The sequence below is a fragment of the Panthera uncia genome, chromosome E3 (assembly GCF_023721935.1).
Source record: "Panthera uncia isolate 11264 chromosome E3, Puncia_PCG_1.0, whole genome shotgun sequence".
In the NCBI taxonomy this organism is placed as follows: domain Eukaryota; kingdom Metazoa; phylum Chordata; class Mammalia; order Carnivora; family Felidae; genus Panthera; species Panthera uncia.
Genome location: NC_064815.1, coordinates 27359886 through 27376281, shown reverse-complemented (window position 1 = coordinate 27376281; position 16396 = coordinate 27359886). Strand labels below are relative to the sequence as shown.

Below are 16396 nucleotides of genomic sequence, written 5' to 3'. Positions count from 1 at the left end.
CAAAGAGGAATTATGAATGATGACATTTGCTTTTTTCCATCCTTGGTCACTTGGCTGGACTCTGGTTACAGTAGATGAGGGATTCTTTATAAAACACTTGTATAGCAGAAAGAAAAATTATTAATTTTCTAGTTGCTGCCAAAATGTCCCCTGGGGGACCAAATAGCTTTCCTTAGCAACGAGCCTTCCTACTTTACCTAAGGATAATTTGGGATTCAGAAGGAGAAAACAAAACTAGGTAGCTGCTCTTGTTGACAATTTGAAGGCAAGGAAGGAGGGAGGGGAAGATGTTTCTGCAGGAAGGTGACAGGCTGGAATACCCTTGGGCAGACTTGACAGAGAGACTCCAGAAAAGAGACGCTTGATATTTAGCTTTATGTTATCTGCTACCATGATGTAAACCTCCCTTCCTGAGTCAGCAGCAAAACTCTCCTGTCTTTTCTGTGTGGAAATGAGGGGAATGAGTTTAAAAAGTAGCAATTTGATGGGGATTGAGCCTGGGTGGCTCAGTGGGTTAAGCATATGACTTCAGCTCAAGTCATGATCTCACAGGTTCATAGTTCAAGCCCCACATCAGGCTATCTGCTGTCAGCACAGAGCCCACTTTGGATTCCCTGTCCCCCTCTCTCTCTGCCCCTCCACCCCAAAATAAATAAATAAATAAACATTAAAAAAAATAAAGGACATTGGGTTAGATATGCGTGGAAGGCCAGTCTGAACATGGCATATGCTGCGGGGCTGGGGGCATCCATAGGTTACAAGACTTCAGAGTTGGGGGGAGCAGAGAAAGTGGAAGAACAGAGGACAGGGAAGTAGAGTCACTATGACAGGAAAGTCGCATTCAGCCACAGGAATGCCAACAGCAGCGGTCAGAATTTATTGCGCAGGACAGGGGAGAAGCACAGCTTTACGGAGGCTTCTGCTGGCTAAGTCTGGAACCAAGCCCATGATCATTGTAAAGCTGATGCCAGAGGATTCTGGCAGGAAGGCACAAGGGGGAAATCTCCCAGGAAGACTTAGGCAGCATGGCCCACCATGGCCCTTAGAGATGCTTCAACGGCCTCTCATTTGTCACAGAAGTAAATCCCCACTCACTGGATGTTCGGAAGAAGATCCAATCGCAGAGTTCCCTTCAGAGGCGAACCAGGTGGCTTCATAACTCTGCAAAGTAGAGAATCAAGCAGGAGCTGAGACTTTTTCTAAGTGGGAAGAAACCTAAAGGGAAGGGCAGGAGGTACAGCTGGCTAAGAACCCTGGTCCTGGTTCATTGGAAGGAATCGGCAAACGGAAGGGGATGAGGGTTGGGAGATGGGTCAGCAGCAGCGGTCAGAAGACATCTGCCTCGAACCTGGTTTTCTATTTTGTAACACGTAGGAAGTGTGCCTCCCAGAGGTCCAGGGACCTGCCTTGGGAGGTCATCAGGACAGAGACCTCAGGAGCAGGAAGAAAGAGGGACATCAGTGCTCTTCTCACCTGCTTCTCGGAACGGCTCTTTGGTCTCCACCGCTGGGAAGTTTTCAGTCGGTTCCTTGTGTCTTCTGGTGCTCTCTGAAGTTGGGGAGTAGTTAGAAGGGGGAGATCTGTGCTTCCGGGCCCTCCACCATCGCCCCAGGCCCAGGAGCACAAGTTCCAAAAGCGTGAACAAGAGACAGAGCCCACTGACCCCAAACATGGTCTTTAGGAAGATGGTCTTCTCAAACGGGCGGGACAGGTAACAGGTTATACTACCAAGGCAAGGCTCTCGGCGACATGCAAAGGAGCTGGGCACCTTGAACCCATACACATGGTACTGCACCCCCAAGGCTGTCCCCTCAAGGACCAGCCGCACACCCAGCTGTGCCACATAGGCCCAGAGCAGCCTGGGGCTTCCAGGACCGGAGGCATCTCTGCTCTTCTCCCCTCGGCGGATCAGAGTCTCCTCCTCCTTCCCCTTTCCTGACTCTTCCCAAAGCCAGATGACATGATACAAAGTGAGACCCATGTAGAGGGCGCTGGGCACAGCCACCAAGATGACCTGGAAGACCCAGAAGCGCAGCGGGGAGAAGGGGTGGAAGGCATCGTAGCAGGCGGCCTTGCAGCCTGGCTGCTGGGTGTGACACACGAATTCACTCTGCTCGTCGCTGTAGACCCCGGCCCCGCTGGCAGCCAGCAGCACGAGGCGGAACCCCAGGAGCACGGGGAGCAGGAGGCGTCCCACGGAGGTGGAGTGCCGGCTCTCCTCAGCCACCAGCTGCCTCAGGAACCGGCCACACATCCTGTTAGGGAGCAGAGGGCAATAATGAGTGTGAGTATCTTGAGGAGGCGCATGGGGCCACCTCTTCACTGTGAATCCAAGGATAGATAAGGCAAGCCTTCGAGCGCCTCTCCAAGGATCTGGTTGGTTTATTACCAAGACTTTGATGGCACCTGTTTATAGGTAATGGAGTCATCATGGAAAATAGCGAGGGGGTGTGGGTGTGGCTGTCTCTTCTGCCCCCTTCTGTACCTGGCAGTGGAAAGCCAGGATCCATCTTTCCCTCTCTTTCCCTCCCTCTGTCTGTCCCTTTCCCAAAGGCTAAACAGCCAGAGAGTCCAGAGTCCTCTGAAAACTACTGTTTCCCCCATTGATGGCCACCAGGCCTGGCGCTACTGTCACTGGCACCTGAACAGAATCGGTGCCGACCCCAGAAGGGAACGTGCATTCTCTTGCTCTCTGCTTTTCTCTTGCACCAGGCCTTGGCTGCTCATAGGCGTGCGGTCTGCCCTCCGCTCCCATCGCAGTGGTAAGATTGACATTCAGTTAGCTTACGGGCCCCGGTGCGGGTCAAGTGAACAGTGAGTGTCAAGGCCCGCTTCAGTCTGGTGTTCTTTAGACCTAACCAGCTTGGGAAAAGGAGAACATTTTAAAAGAAACCCAGCAGAATTTACTGATTGAATGTAATGGAGTACGGGGCCAAAGCCAGAGATGACTGGATAAAAATTGGAAATTCCTCTCTGCTTTGTAATTGTCCCTTGGGCTCATCTCTCCCACACTGTGAGAGGTGACCGTGCTCAGGGACAGGCTTCAGAAAATTTCTCACTTCTCTGGAGAGAGTAACACCCTGCTATAAGCCTGTGTGTCATCTTTATTTATCTTTTATTGAGGCAGCCTCCTCAATGCCCAGCTGCTGCTTCTCACTGCCTGTGTTTGGCCTAAACTCTGACATGCCTGCATCCCCTCATTGAAGGGTCTAGAAGACCTTGCAAACATTTTACTCCACGGGGAATATAAAGACTCTTTGCTGGGGAGCCGCACAGCCCCGTCTTGTCTACATGCTGCTCCCTTCTGTAGCATCTTAAAGAAGTGGTCAAGCATTTACCCAAGGCCACTCTCCCTCCCAGATCCATGTCCTTGGGTCTCTCCAGCTGCTTCAAGGACTTGACCACCCTCATTTCCTCCCTGAACCTGCTTAAGTCTCTCCCTTTCAACTCTAGTAATAATAAACTGAATTTCTAACTCTTTGACATGGCAGCAAATGAGACATGCCCAATTTGTCTCATATCACCTTCCCTATTATAAGACCCAGAGGGGTGCCTGGGTGGCTCAGTCATTAAGTGTCTGACTCTTGGTTTCCACTCAGATCATGATCTCATGTCTCATGAGTTTGGGCCCCGCATCAGGCTCTGCACTGACAGTGTGGAACCTGCTTAGGATTCTCTCTCTCTCTCTCTCTCTCTCTCTCTCTCTCTCTCTCTCTCTCTTTCTCTACCTCCCTCCCTCTCTCTTCTGCCCCTCCCTCACTTGTGCTCTCTCTCTGTCTCCAAAAATAAATAAGCTTTAAAAAAGCTACATATAATATTCAGAAAGATGCACAAAGCAATTTAAGTGGGGATTCGTGCCATAAATAAACTACAGTTGTTTGACCCTTGAACAATGTGGGGGTTAGGAGCGCTGACTCCTACACAAAAAACCCCATATAACTTTTGGCTCCCCCACATAAAAAACACTTAACTACTTAAGCTTATTGTTGAGTGGAAGCCTTACCAATAACACAGTCAGTTAACACATGCTTGTAGGTTACTAGAAATTCATAAGGAAGAGAAAATACATTCATAGTACTGCATGTATATTGAAAAAGAAACCCATGTATAGGCCAGATGGCAGGGACAGGGGCAGCTGCGGCCACTCATGAATGTGCTGGCCTCCAGGAAGCTGCCTTGAGGAGGGATCAGTACCTGGTAGGGAGGAGCCCAAGGCCCACAGCTGCCCTGGCACAGCCCCGAGACCCAGGTGTTCTACCTGACCACCCCAACAGCACACTGGACGACCTGCGGCCTGACCAGTACCCGGGCCTCTTGGGGGCTGCGGACGTCGTCAGGTCTCCCCAGGTGCTCAGGTCAGCAGTCTCGACTGCCCGAGTAGCCTTCTGTTCAGTCCCATGGAGACAGGGTGCACAGCTGTAAATAAATGCCTTGTGGCCTTTTCCTGTCAACTCCCTTAAAATCCACTGGAGAGGCACCTGGGTGGTTCAGTCAGTTAAGCGTCTGACTTTGGCTCTGGTCATGATCTCACGACTCATGGGTTCAAGCCCCATATCAGGCTCTCTGCTGTCAGCACAGAGCCTCCTTCGGATCCTCTGTCCCCCCCCCCCGCCCCTCCCCTGCTCATGCTCTCTGTCTCTCTCTCTCTCTGTCTCTGTCTCTCAAAAGTAAATAAACATTAAAAAAAAATCCACTAGGGCACCTGTCTAGCTGGGTCCATGGAGTGTGCCACTCTTGATTGCAAGGTCATGAGTTCTAGCCCCACATTGGGTATAGAGATTGCTTTTTCAAAAAATCCACATATGAGGGGGCACCTGAGGGGCTCAGTTGGTTAAGCATCCAACTTTGGCTCAGGTCACTATCTCATGGTTCATGAGATGGAGCCCCAGATCAGGCTCTGTACTGACAGCTCAGAGCCTGGAGCCTGCTTCTGATTCTGTGTCTCCCTCTCTCTCTGCCCCTCCCCTGCTTGTACTCATGCTCGCTCTCTCGCTCTCTCTCTCTCACTCACTCAAAAATAAAAATAAATAAACAAAAAATAAATAAACATTAAAAAATAATGAAAAGTAAATAAGAATTCACATATAAGTGGACCAGCAGGGCTCAAACCTGTGTTGTTCAAGGGTCACCTGTATAGATAAGAACAGTCCATAGCACCAAAGCTGAGGTGGAATGGTCACTTCTATGCAGTCGGAACAGATGGATTGAGATGCTTCCAAGGGACTGTTGTAAAGGGCTTAATTGACCAGAGAACCATGTCACCACCCATCAACTGTGAGAGACCATGTTTTGAGTCACTAGCGATCAGAATTTGAACCTCTACCTGCCTGTCTGTCCCTATCTTTCTGCCTCCCTCATAGACTGTGAAGACTCCGAAGTCTGTCAGGCCACTGAAAATTATTCTTCATAAAATTGGGTTAAAATTTTTAGAAGAAATCCATTCTCCGTCCTTAGAAAGATGTGAAATCAGTCTCATGATTAAAAGATGGCAGATTGAAGATGGATATTTACCCCCTCTCATTCCTGAGACTCCTCCAAAATGAGAGTAAATGGATCTTTAAGTGTATAAACCCACTACACGTGGAAGGGAAAGATCACCGGTAGCACAACTAAAAATCCACTTTGAAAGCAAGAGGATAGACAAATTCAGATTGCGGTGCTGGCGAGCACACTGGGTAATTCTTCCAGAATTCAGAGAAAGAAGATAAATCCTTGAAAATAATAAAAGGTGACTAGACAAGGAAAATCTATATCCTAATTTGAAAATCAAAGACCACAATAAAGCAAAATCCCTTGTCTGTTTATTGGATGAGAAAATACTTAGTGAAGTGCCTGGGAAAAAGAGCAGTTTCTCCATAAATGTTTAACCAAGTTTTGTTTGGAGAGATACTGAGTTCCATAGAGGACCAGAAGGAAGGTCAGCTTCCAGTGCTGGCCCTGGGTTTCTCAGCCTTGGCACCATTGATATTCGGGGACTGATCGATCATTTGGTTTGGAGGCAGGGAAGGCTGTCGTGTGCGTTGTGAGATGTTTGGCGGCATTCCTGGCCTTCATCCACCAGATGCCAGTAGCACGCTTCTCCCCTCCACCCCCAGAAGCCCCCAGACACTGCTGAATGTCCCCTGGGGTCAGATTCACCCCTGGTTGAGAACCACCATCTGAGGGTCACACCTGTCCATCACCTCTCCACCCATGGCTTCAGTCACCAGCTCTGTAAAGCAAGACATTCGTGCTGGAGCATCTCAAAGGGTTTTAATTTGGTGGGACGTGATGATCGGCCCATTTCCAAGCTGCCTTGCGCATCCTCCCCTCAACAAGCTCCATCTGTGAGGAAGCCTGCAGGCCCTATGGGGTCCTTGCACTTAGGGGAGGCACCCCCAGGTTCGGTGGGGGAGGGGGGGTCCGCCCTGGTTGTCCTGGAGCATTGAGAGACTAGAGACTGATTTGGTAAATTCACAAGTCTGGTTCTCAGCCTCATCTTGTTTCAGAGTGGAGGCCCAGCACACTCTAAACACATTTCCAGCACATTCCCAGCAGACCTGGAATTTAACCCAGAGCAGGCTTGGCATATTCCAATGTTGGGAATTTGAGGAATTCTGAGAGGCCCTATAACTGGTTCTTCTCTCTCTCCTGCCCACCCAGACCTGTAGCCAGATACCCAGTGTCCTCTCAGAGGCTCTAGGAACTGAACTGGGGACTTCAGAGCTCGCCACAGAGCTTTGGAGATTTGGGAGAGAGCGTGGAAAAAGCAGGATGAAAGGACTTGCCCAAGAACTCCTTGGTTTGGAGCTCCCATATTAAATTCTGAGCACCCTTCTGTGTCCTCTGCCCTGTGGCTGTTACAACCAAAACAACACTAATTCTGGGACTTCCTGAAAGATTCACACAAAATCATACTCCATCTCCTAAAGTCTGCAGACCAAAGGCAATTTCTTATACAAGTGGGGCCTCAACACAGGCAGGTCTTTCCTCCTCCCTCCTCCCCTGCTTTCATGTGGTCTCCCCCATCTCTTCTAGCTGTCCCCAGCCTTCCAGGCTCACTCTTTGAGACCAGCATCCCACAAACATCTGCAGCTTTGCACAAGGGCACCAGAGCCCCCAAGCTAGAGTCAGACCAGGGGAGCTGAGAGCTCAGCATTGTTTTCAAAGCTCAAACTCCAGGGAAACCACTCTGCTCCCAGGAGTGGAGAAATCATTTGCAAATAAATCTTTTGGGGGGCGCCTGGGTGGCTCAGTTGGTTAAGCGTCCAACTTCAGCTCAGGTCATGATCTCACGGTTTGTGAGTTCAAGCCCCACATTGGGCTTTGTGCTGACAGCACAGAGCCTGGAGCCCATTTCGAGTTCTGTGTCTCTCCCTCTTTCTCTGCCCCTCCCCTGCCCATGCTCACACTGTCTCTCTCTCTCTCTCTCAAAAATAAATAAACTTAAAAAAATAAATAAATAAATAAATAAATAAATAAATAAATAAATCTTTTGGGAAGGAGTTGGTGGAATCTGAGCCCTGTCAAGATTTTCACTGGTGAAGCAATACCTGTGAGCTCAAGATTTGGGGGAGGGATGGAGTGCCTGGGTGGCTCAGTTGGTTAAGCATCTGACTTCAGCTCAGGTCATGATCTCTTGGTTCACAAGTTCAAGCCCAGCATTGGGCTCTGTGCTGACTGTTCAGAGCCTTGAGCCTGCTTTGGATTCTGTGTCTCCTTCTCTCTCTGCCCCTCCCCTGCTTGCATCCTCTCTCTCAAAAATCAATAAGTATTTTAAAAAAGATTTGGGGGAGGGAGGAAAGCCCAGTATGTGAGGGGATTTTTCAAATATGTAAATAGATTTTTTTTTAATTTCATCATGATTTTGGTAAGAATCTTTCTAAGCATCTCTATTCTATGGGAGAAAAATTTCAAGATTCCATGGGTGGCAGAACTCATCTCAGCCAGTGAAGGCACAAGGGAGGGATGTCCACCGAGGGCAGTTCTTGACCCGGCTCTCTGCTCCCGTCTCAGCCCACCTGGCCTGGAAAACGTTCTAGATTCTTTTACCTAAAGTGTGATCCCTGGATGCACTGGCAGCACCAGGAAGGCAGAACCTCAGGCTGTATCCCAGGGTTAGCAACTCAAATCTGAATTGTAATAATACCCCCAGCTCACTGGTGTGTGCAGCCCTGAAGCCCACTGTCTCTCACCCTCCCACCCCTGCACCCTGCCCCAGCCCAGCCACTCTCCTCCCCGGCACTCACCTGGCAGCGCCTAACAGAAGCACCAACAACACAGGGAAGAGTCAGGGAAGAGTCCTCAGGCTGCAGCCAGCAGGGTCCCAGCTCTCTCTCCCCCAGGCCCTGCCTCCTGCCACCACCCACGTCTTCTCCCCTCCCCTCTTCATTCCTGGCAGCCTTAGCAAAGGGTGAGAGAATGGCAGCTGGAGGAGCCCGTAGCCCTGCTATTAAAGAATGGGGTCTGGAGAATAACCCTCTGTTGTTGAGGGCGAGGGGTGCCTCTTCTAAGTGAACTGAAACAAGTTTTGAAATCAACCGAAAGGAGAGCAATGGCCTCTGCATGTTTCCAAGTGGGGGGTGGAGGCAGCACTCACAGGCAACAACAGACAGAATTTCTGTAAGTTTACATCTCTGTTAAGCCCCCCACTCTCCTGGCCAAAGTACCCAAAGCACAAGTTTACCCACAAAAGTGTGAGTGTGTGTGTGTGTGTGTGTGTGTGTGTGTGTGTTTGCGCGTACGCGCTCTTGGCTGGGAGAAACAGCACAGGCTTCCCCTCATCTGTTCCCTGTCCCTCAGCATCTCTGGGAGCCTAGCGCCTCTCCACCAGGCCCGGTGAGAACTGTGACATCTGCCTATACCCATTCCTGTCCCCATGGCTCAAGCCAGGATCCCCTCCAGAGGAAGGAAGGGGTGAGGCTGAGCCACCAGGTGGTGGGTGAGAGCGCAACTCACCACTGCAGAGTTTTGACCATAGTCAACCCTGCACTCCTCAAGGAGGAGAGCTGGAGGGACCCTGGGTTCCAGATGCTGCCCCTGTGGGTCTTAACGCATCATTCCACTGTCTTCTAGCACGTGGCATTGTCAGGGAGACATTTAAGTCCAGCTTGATAGTCTTCGAAGCTTAAGTTATTTGACCTTCTTGACAGTTGCCAACTGGATTTTTTTTTATGATCCTTGGAGCCTGTTCACTCCTACAGGGGATTCCATCAAGCAAGGCATGAGATAAGCTGGCACTGCCTCTCTCCTTGGCATGTTCGCATCTGATCCACAGGCCAGTTCCAATGCAGCCATATGTCCATCCATTCATCTGCTGGCTCGCCCATCACTTGCCTTTTTGATTTTTCAGGCATGAGTCAATAGACCTGTTTGAGTCCCTCTCTCTAGGCTTGAGATTAAGAAGGCGGCACCCTCACCTCTTGCCCTTGAGAACTAATAGCATATGTCTTTCCAAAGAAATCCTCTCTCCCTCTAATTTCCAACAACTCTGCCAATTGTATACAATTCTGATGTGGGCATAGAGTTTAAGAATGATAGGCCCGTGAGGCACCTGGGTGGCTCAGTCGGTTGGACGTCCGGCTTCGGCTCAGGTCATGATCTCACAGTTTGTGAGCTCGAGCCCTGCGTCGGGCTCTGTGCTGACAGCTCGGAGCCTGGAACCTGCTTTGGATTCTGTGTCTCCCTCTCTCTCTGCCCTTCTCTCTCTCTCTCTCAAAAGTAAATAAACATTTTTAAAAATTTTTAAAGAATGATATGCCCGTTATTTATTGATTTGGCACTTTTTTTTCCTTTGAAGTATTTCATCTCAGATTAGCAAATCACTTTAGAATGCCCTATGTGTTGTATTTTCTAAAACATGATATCTTGAAATCCTAGTCAGATTTTCCGATTTAATATCCTGTTACACTAGCGCTTATTCAGTACTTAATAAGTGACAAATATTCTAAGTGCTAGAGGACTACTAACTTGCTTATCCCCCATAGCAACCTCATGATGTAAGTCTATTATCATCCTCTGTTACAGAGGAGAGAGATGAAGAATAAGGCGGTTAAGTAATTTATTTGGGGGTGAACAGCTAGTGAGTGGAGAAGTTGGGATTTGAACAAGCATCGTGGCAGCAGGTGGACCCTTAAATGCCACAACATGGCTAGCTTCCCCGTTATTCAGATTATCAGCCTTTAAAGAAATTTTGATTGTAAACCCATTGTAATTTCATACCCGCAAGAAAATAAAAATCCTCTGCTTACATGTCACACTTCTTAATGACTAACTTCATTATCCACCCTGGATCCCAACCAAAACCTTGGGTGTCCTCATGGACAACCCTTCCTTCATTGACCACATCTTCCCTGCTGACCAGTGGCACAGATTCTGCCCCTTGAACTAAGATGGTTCAAGATTAGTTCAAGAGCGAATGACCACCCTCATGGCCCTGCTCCTAGATGTGTCCCACCTCTAATCCATTCTGTGCATTGCAAACAATGTTTAACTCAATTCTTATTTAGATTTAACAAAAAACATGTTTCACTGTTTCTTGGCTCAGTGTTGCTTTTTGAACCCCGTACCTTCCTTCTGCGTTAAATTTTCTTCTTTTTTTTTTAACATCTTAATCATTTTAAGTGTGCAGTTTAGTAGTGTTAAGTGTACTCATGTTGTTGTGCAGCACACCTCCAGAATTCTTTCATCTTGAAAAACTGAAACCTCATAGCCATTTATCCCTCCCTTCAGCCCCTGGCGACACCATTCTACCTTCTGTTACCACGAATTGGACTACCTCATTGGATTCACTGGAATCATACAGCATTTGTCTTTTTTTTTTCTTTAATTATTTATCCTGAGAGAGAGAGAGAGAGAGAGAGAGAGAGAGAGAATCCCAAGCAGGTACCACACTGACAGTGCAAAGCCCAGTGTGGGGCACAGACCCATGAACTGCGAGATCATGACCTGAGCCAAAATCAAGAGTCAGATGCTTAACCAACTGAGCCATCCAGAGGCCCCACAGCATTTGTCTTTTTGTGATTGGCTTAGCTTAATGTCTTCAGCATTCATCCATATTATAGTTATCTATCAGAAATGTGTTCCTCTTTAAGGGCAAATAATATTCCTTGTGTGTATATATGTATATACCAAATTTTGTTCATTCATTCATCCACTGATGGACATTTGGATTGCTTCCACCACTTGGCAATCATGAATGGTGCTGTTGTGAACACAGTGTGCCAAATTTTCTTCTTCTTAAAACACAACCTTCAGTAGTTTTTCTACTGGGGAACTGTTGGGGGTAAACTCTTTTGATCCTCTTTGGTCTCAAAGTGCTTTCATTTTATCCTCAATCTTGAATTGTTATTTAGTTGGCTAGAGAATTCTTGGTTGATGATTATTTTCTTTCAGAACTTTAAAGGTATTATTTAATTGCCTTCTACTATCTAGTGGGTTTATAAGTCTTTTATGTAAAATGCCTATAGAAGATCACATAATGCCACCTAAGGTATCCACGTCATCATCCTCAGAAGCTTGAATGTTGCCTTATATCAGAAATGGGACTTTGCAGGGGCACCTGGGTGGCTTAGTCGGTTAAGCGTCTGACTTCAGCCCAGGTCATGATCTTGTGTTTCATGGGTTCGAGCCCTGCGTCAGGCTCTGTGCTGACAGCTTGGAGCCTGGAGCCTGCTTCGGATTCTGTGTCTCTCTCTCACTCTCTGCCCCTCCCCTGCTTGCACTCTCTCTGTCTCCCCAAAATAAATAAATATTTTTTAAAAATTTAGAAATGGGACTTTGCAGATGTGATCAAGTTGAGGATCTTGAGATGGGGACACACATGGTCTTAGTGGGCCTGATGACATCACAGGGTTCCTTATAAGGAGAGAGGAGGTCAAAGGGTATGATAAGAGATGTGATGACTGAGGCAAGACTCTGGAGCCGTATGTGGAAGAGGCCACGAGCCAAAGAACACAAATAGCTGGGAAAGGCAAGGAAATTGATTGTCCCTGAAGTTTTCGCAAGGAATACAGCCAAAACCTTGATTTTAGACTTCTGTGTTGTTGGGTTTTTTTAATTTTTTTTTAATGTTTATTTATTTTTGACAAAGAGAGACAGAGCATGAGCTGGGGAGGGGCAGAGCAAGAGGGAGACACAGAATCCGAAGCAGGCTCCAGGCTCTGAGCGGTCAGCACAGTGCTCCACATGGGGCTCCAACTCATGAACCACAAGATCGTGACCTGAGCTAGAGTCGAACGCTCAACCACCTGAGCCACCCAGGCACTCCTATATGTGTTGTTTTAAGCCGCTTAGTCTATGGCAACTTGTTACAGCAGCAATTGGAAAAAAGTACAATGCCTGTTCTTGACTTTTGCCCAAATTTTTATTGGGTTGTTTTCCTTAGGGATTTGTAGGAGGTTTTTGTATTTTGAATGTGTTATTTTTTGGTCAGTTATATATTTTGCAAATATCTTCTCCCAGTTAGTGATTTCCTTTTTCACTCTTGTCACGGAGGCTTTTGATAACAGATTTCTTCACACAGTCAAAGCTTCCCATTCTTTTTATCAATAGTGTGTACTTTTTGTCTTAAGATATTCTTCCCTATCCAGATACGATACTTTTGATTTGTAGAATTTTTGTCATCCAGCTTAAAGTATTTTTTAATTTTCCATCATTATTTCTTCTCAACTGCATGGATGGAATGTTTAGAAGTATGTTTTTAAATTTCTAAATGTATTGGAATTCTCTGCTAATCTTCTTGATGTTAATTGCATCGTGGTCTGAAAGAACATAATTTCTGTAATACCAGCCCTTTAATTTTCTTGAGACTTACTCTGTGACTTAACATGTGCTCAGTTTTCTTTAATACTCTATATATATGCTTAAAAATATTGTTTTCCTCTGATTACTGAGTACAGTGTCCCCTATAAGATCACTAGATTAGTGTTGTATTTTGTTCTGTGTCTATACTACCCAATATGGTAACCATAAGCCACATGGGGCTGTTGAGCATCTGAAATATATCTGGGACAACTGAAGGAATGGAATTTTTAAGTTTTGCTTATTTAAGTGATCTCTGCACCCAAAGTGGGGCTTGAACTCATGACCCCAAGATCAAGAGTCAGATGCTCTACCAACTTAGGGCCCCTGAAGAAATGGATTTTTATTTTATTTTTTAAATTACCTTTTTAAAATGTTTATTTATTTTGAGAGAGAGAGAAAGCAGGGGAGGGGCAGAGAGAGAACGAGAGAGAATCCCAAGCAGGCTCCATGCCATCAGCGCAGAGCCTGATGGAGGGCTTGAACCCATGAACCACAAGATCATGACCAGAGCCGAAATCAAGAATCAGATGCTTAACTGACTGAGTCACCCAAGCACCCCTGGAAAGGTATTTTTAAATTCATCTAAGTATAATTAACTTATTTAAATTTAAAAACTGAAACCCCATAAAATACTTTTCTGTTAAATACTGCTTTGCTGTTTTAGTAGGACAACATTGCCTTTAACCATGCATTGCATAAGATATTATTGTTACATTGTTGTGCAAATATCAGGAATGTGCATTGTTTCTGGTAATTCACATAAACATATCACTGATATGCCAATAGATTAATTCAGTTCAATGATTCAATTTAATTTTCTACTTACCAATGTAAAACACAATGTATTTATTAAATATTTTATGCAGACAGCATGAGTTACAGTTATACTTATGTAAATTATAGTGGTAGTTAAATTGAAGTACTTTATTTTATTTATATATATATATATATATATATATATATATATATAGTATTTAATTATAATATAATTAAATTATTTTACTAGTTTTAAAAAAAATAAATGGGACAACATGCATGTGACTCTTGATCTCCGGGTTGTGAGTTCAAGCCACACACTGGGTGTAGAGATTACTTAAAAATCAATCAAGGGCCGCCTGGGTGGCTCAGTGGGTTGAGCATCTGACTCTTGATTTTCCTCAGGCCATGATCTCACAGGTTCTTGAGTTTGAGCCCCACATCAGGCTCTGTGCTGGCGGCATGGAGCCTGCTCAGGATTTTCTGTTTCCCTCTCTCTGCCCCTACCCCACTCACTCTCACTCTCTCTCTCTCTCTCTCAAAAATAAATAGACATTCAAAAAATAAAAATAAATAAAGTCAATCAATAAAAATAGGGATCAATTTTTAAATTTAAAATGAAGTCACACTACTGATATAGAATCAAGTGGAGATAAAGAACTTAGCATTTTACTTAATTGTAGAGAATAATCTGATGATGTCTGACTCTTGATTTGGTTTGGGTCATCATCTCATGGTTTGTGAGATCAAGCCCTCCATTGGGTTCTGTGTTAACAGTGTGGAGCCTGCTTGGGATTCTCTCTCCCTCTCTGTCTCTCTGCCCCTCCCCTGCAAACACACCTGTGCTCGCTCTCTCTCTTTCTTTCTCTCTCTCAAAATAAATCAGATGAATCATGTGATAAAAAGAGACACTACCCAATTAATATTTTGGGTACATTTCATCTCAGTATACTTCCAAATTCATGAAAAAATATTGTCAAGTCATGGCCTAAAAAAAAAATCAAACTTTCAGCATAGATATTTTATAGTCTTTTACAACTATCAAAGAAGAATTTCAGCTAGAAATTAAAAAAATATATATTTACTATCACAATGGACAGTTCTCTAGATGTTTCCCTTGTGTTTTGTTTCACTGTGTGATACATATTGAAAATATTTGTGTTCAGTTTTCCGAAGCAGACTCTAAGAAAATCATCATGAATACAGTTGATAAATCCACTGAATATAATGTGCAAATACTGTAAGTCATCACTGGTTTGTGGAACGGCTGTAATAAATAGAAGAAATTAATTCAATGATCTTGTACTCTTTGCTAATGCTTATTGGTTGAGCCGTGGAAGAGTTTTGCAAAGATTTACCATATTTATAATGCTAATGTAAGGTTTTCTTGAAACAAAAGAAATGCTTGCCAAAGATTCAATAATCAAAGACCAAAATAATGGCACTGTGATTCATGCTTCCCCACTGATATCATACCACAGATGAACAAACTAATTTTGAAGCTCCAAATAAAAGAAAAACATATTTGTGAAATAGCCAGAGATATGAGAATTCATGTCAGTTTAAACTTTTTGAAATCTAATAATGATTTTACACATCATATATACACATATATATACATATATATACATATATGTATACACATATATGTATATATATGTGTATATGTGTGTGTGTGTGTATATAATTTTAATTCCAGGACAGTTAACATACAGCGCTAATATTAGTTTCAAGTGTACAATACAGGGATTCAACAATTCTATATACATTACTCAGTGCTCATTGTGATAAGTATTTTACACATTTTTCTAACATTGAATCAGTATGGACACTAATCAGATCAATAGCTATTTACCACATAAGAGAAGCTGTGTTATTTTGCTCTACTAAAATATACTACATCTGGCCCAGTGGCTAAAATCTGGGACTCCTACTTAGTTAATTCTCCAGTGGTCTACCATCATCTGCCATTATCCATTCTGTCATCCATTATCTAGGGCCCAAACTAGTGAATTCAATGGGAATTTTATGGAGACCACCCCCATGCATTCCTTAACGAATTGGAGATGCTACTGATTTCCATTTCTCCTAGGATACAATATTGTTTTCTTTTATTTTTTTTAATGGTTATCTATTTTTGTGAGAGAGAAAGAGAAAGAGAGAGCATAGGCGGGGAGGGGGCAGAGACAGAGGGAGACAGAGAATCCCAAGCAGGCTCCCCACTGTCCACACAGAGACTGCTGTGGAGTTCAAATTCACAAACTGTGCGGGGCGCCTGGGTGGCGCAGTCGGTTAAGCGTCCGACTTCAGCCAGGTCACGATCTCGCGGTCCGTGAGTTCGAGCCCCGTGTCAGGCTCTGGACTGATGGCTCGGAGCCTGGAGCCTGTTTCCGATTCTGTGTCTCCCTCTCTCTCTGCCCCTCCCCCGTTCATGCTCTGTCTCTCTCTGTCCCAAAAATAAATAAAAAACGTTGAAAAAAAAATTAAAAAAAAAAAAAAAAAAACAAATTCACAAACTGTGAGATCATGACCTGAGCCTAAATCAAGAGTCAGACACTTAATCTTCTGAGCCACCCAGGTGCCCCAATATTGTTTTCTACTTACTGTCTTGGCCTAGTGTGTGTTTGTCGGGAGGAGGGTCCATTTGGCCTATGCTACATACATTTGACCCTTGAACAACACAATGGTTAGGGACACTGACCCCTGCGCAGTCAAAAAATCCATGTAGGACTCTCCAAAAACTTAACTACAATTAGAACTGCAAGAGGTCGCTTTTTATTGCAATATACAATGTTCTGGAGAGACAAACTGCTCCCTGGGAGATGCTTAGCACCCCACGTTTTAAGCAGACGCTCAC

At 45.1% G+C, this 16396-nt stretch overlaps 1 protein-coding gene across 2 annotated transcripts; it reads right to left on the bottom strand.

Moving 5' to 3' along the window:
* Nucleotides 1–897: 897 nt before the first annotated feature.
* GJC3 (gap junction protein gamma 3) lies at nucleotides 898–2284 on the bottom strand. Of its 2 annotated transcripts, XM_049639304.1 has the most exons (2): nucleotides 1474–2284; nucleotides 898–1161 (listed from the first exon to the last, which is right to left on the bottom strand). In XM_049639304.1, exons 1-2 carry the CDS (start codon nucleotides 2252–2254, stop codon nucleotides 1154–1156), a joined length of 789 nt encoding a protein of 262 aa, XP_049495261.1. In that variant the 5' UTR covers nucleotides 2255–2284; the 3' UTR covers nucleotides 898–1153. The 2 variants fall into 2 exon arrangements, with proteins under 2 accessions (XP_049495261.1, XP_049495260.1); XM_049639303.1 differs by having other exon boundaries at nucleotides 898–2284.
* Between the last annotated feature and the right edge of the window lie 14112 nt (nucleotides 2285–16396).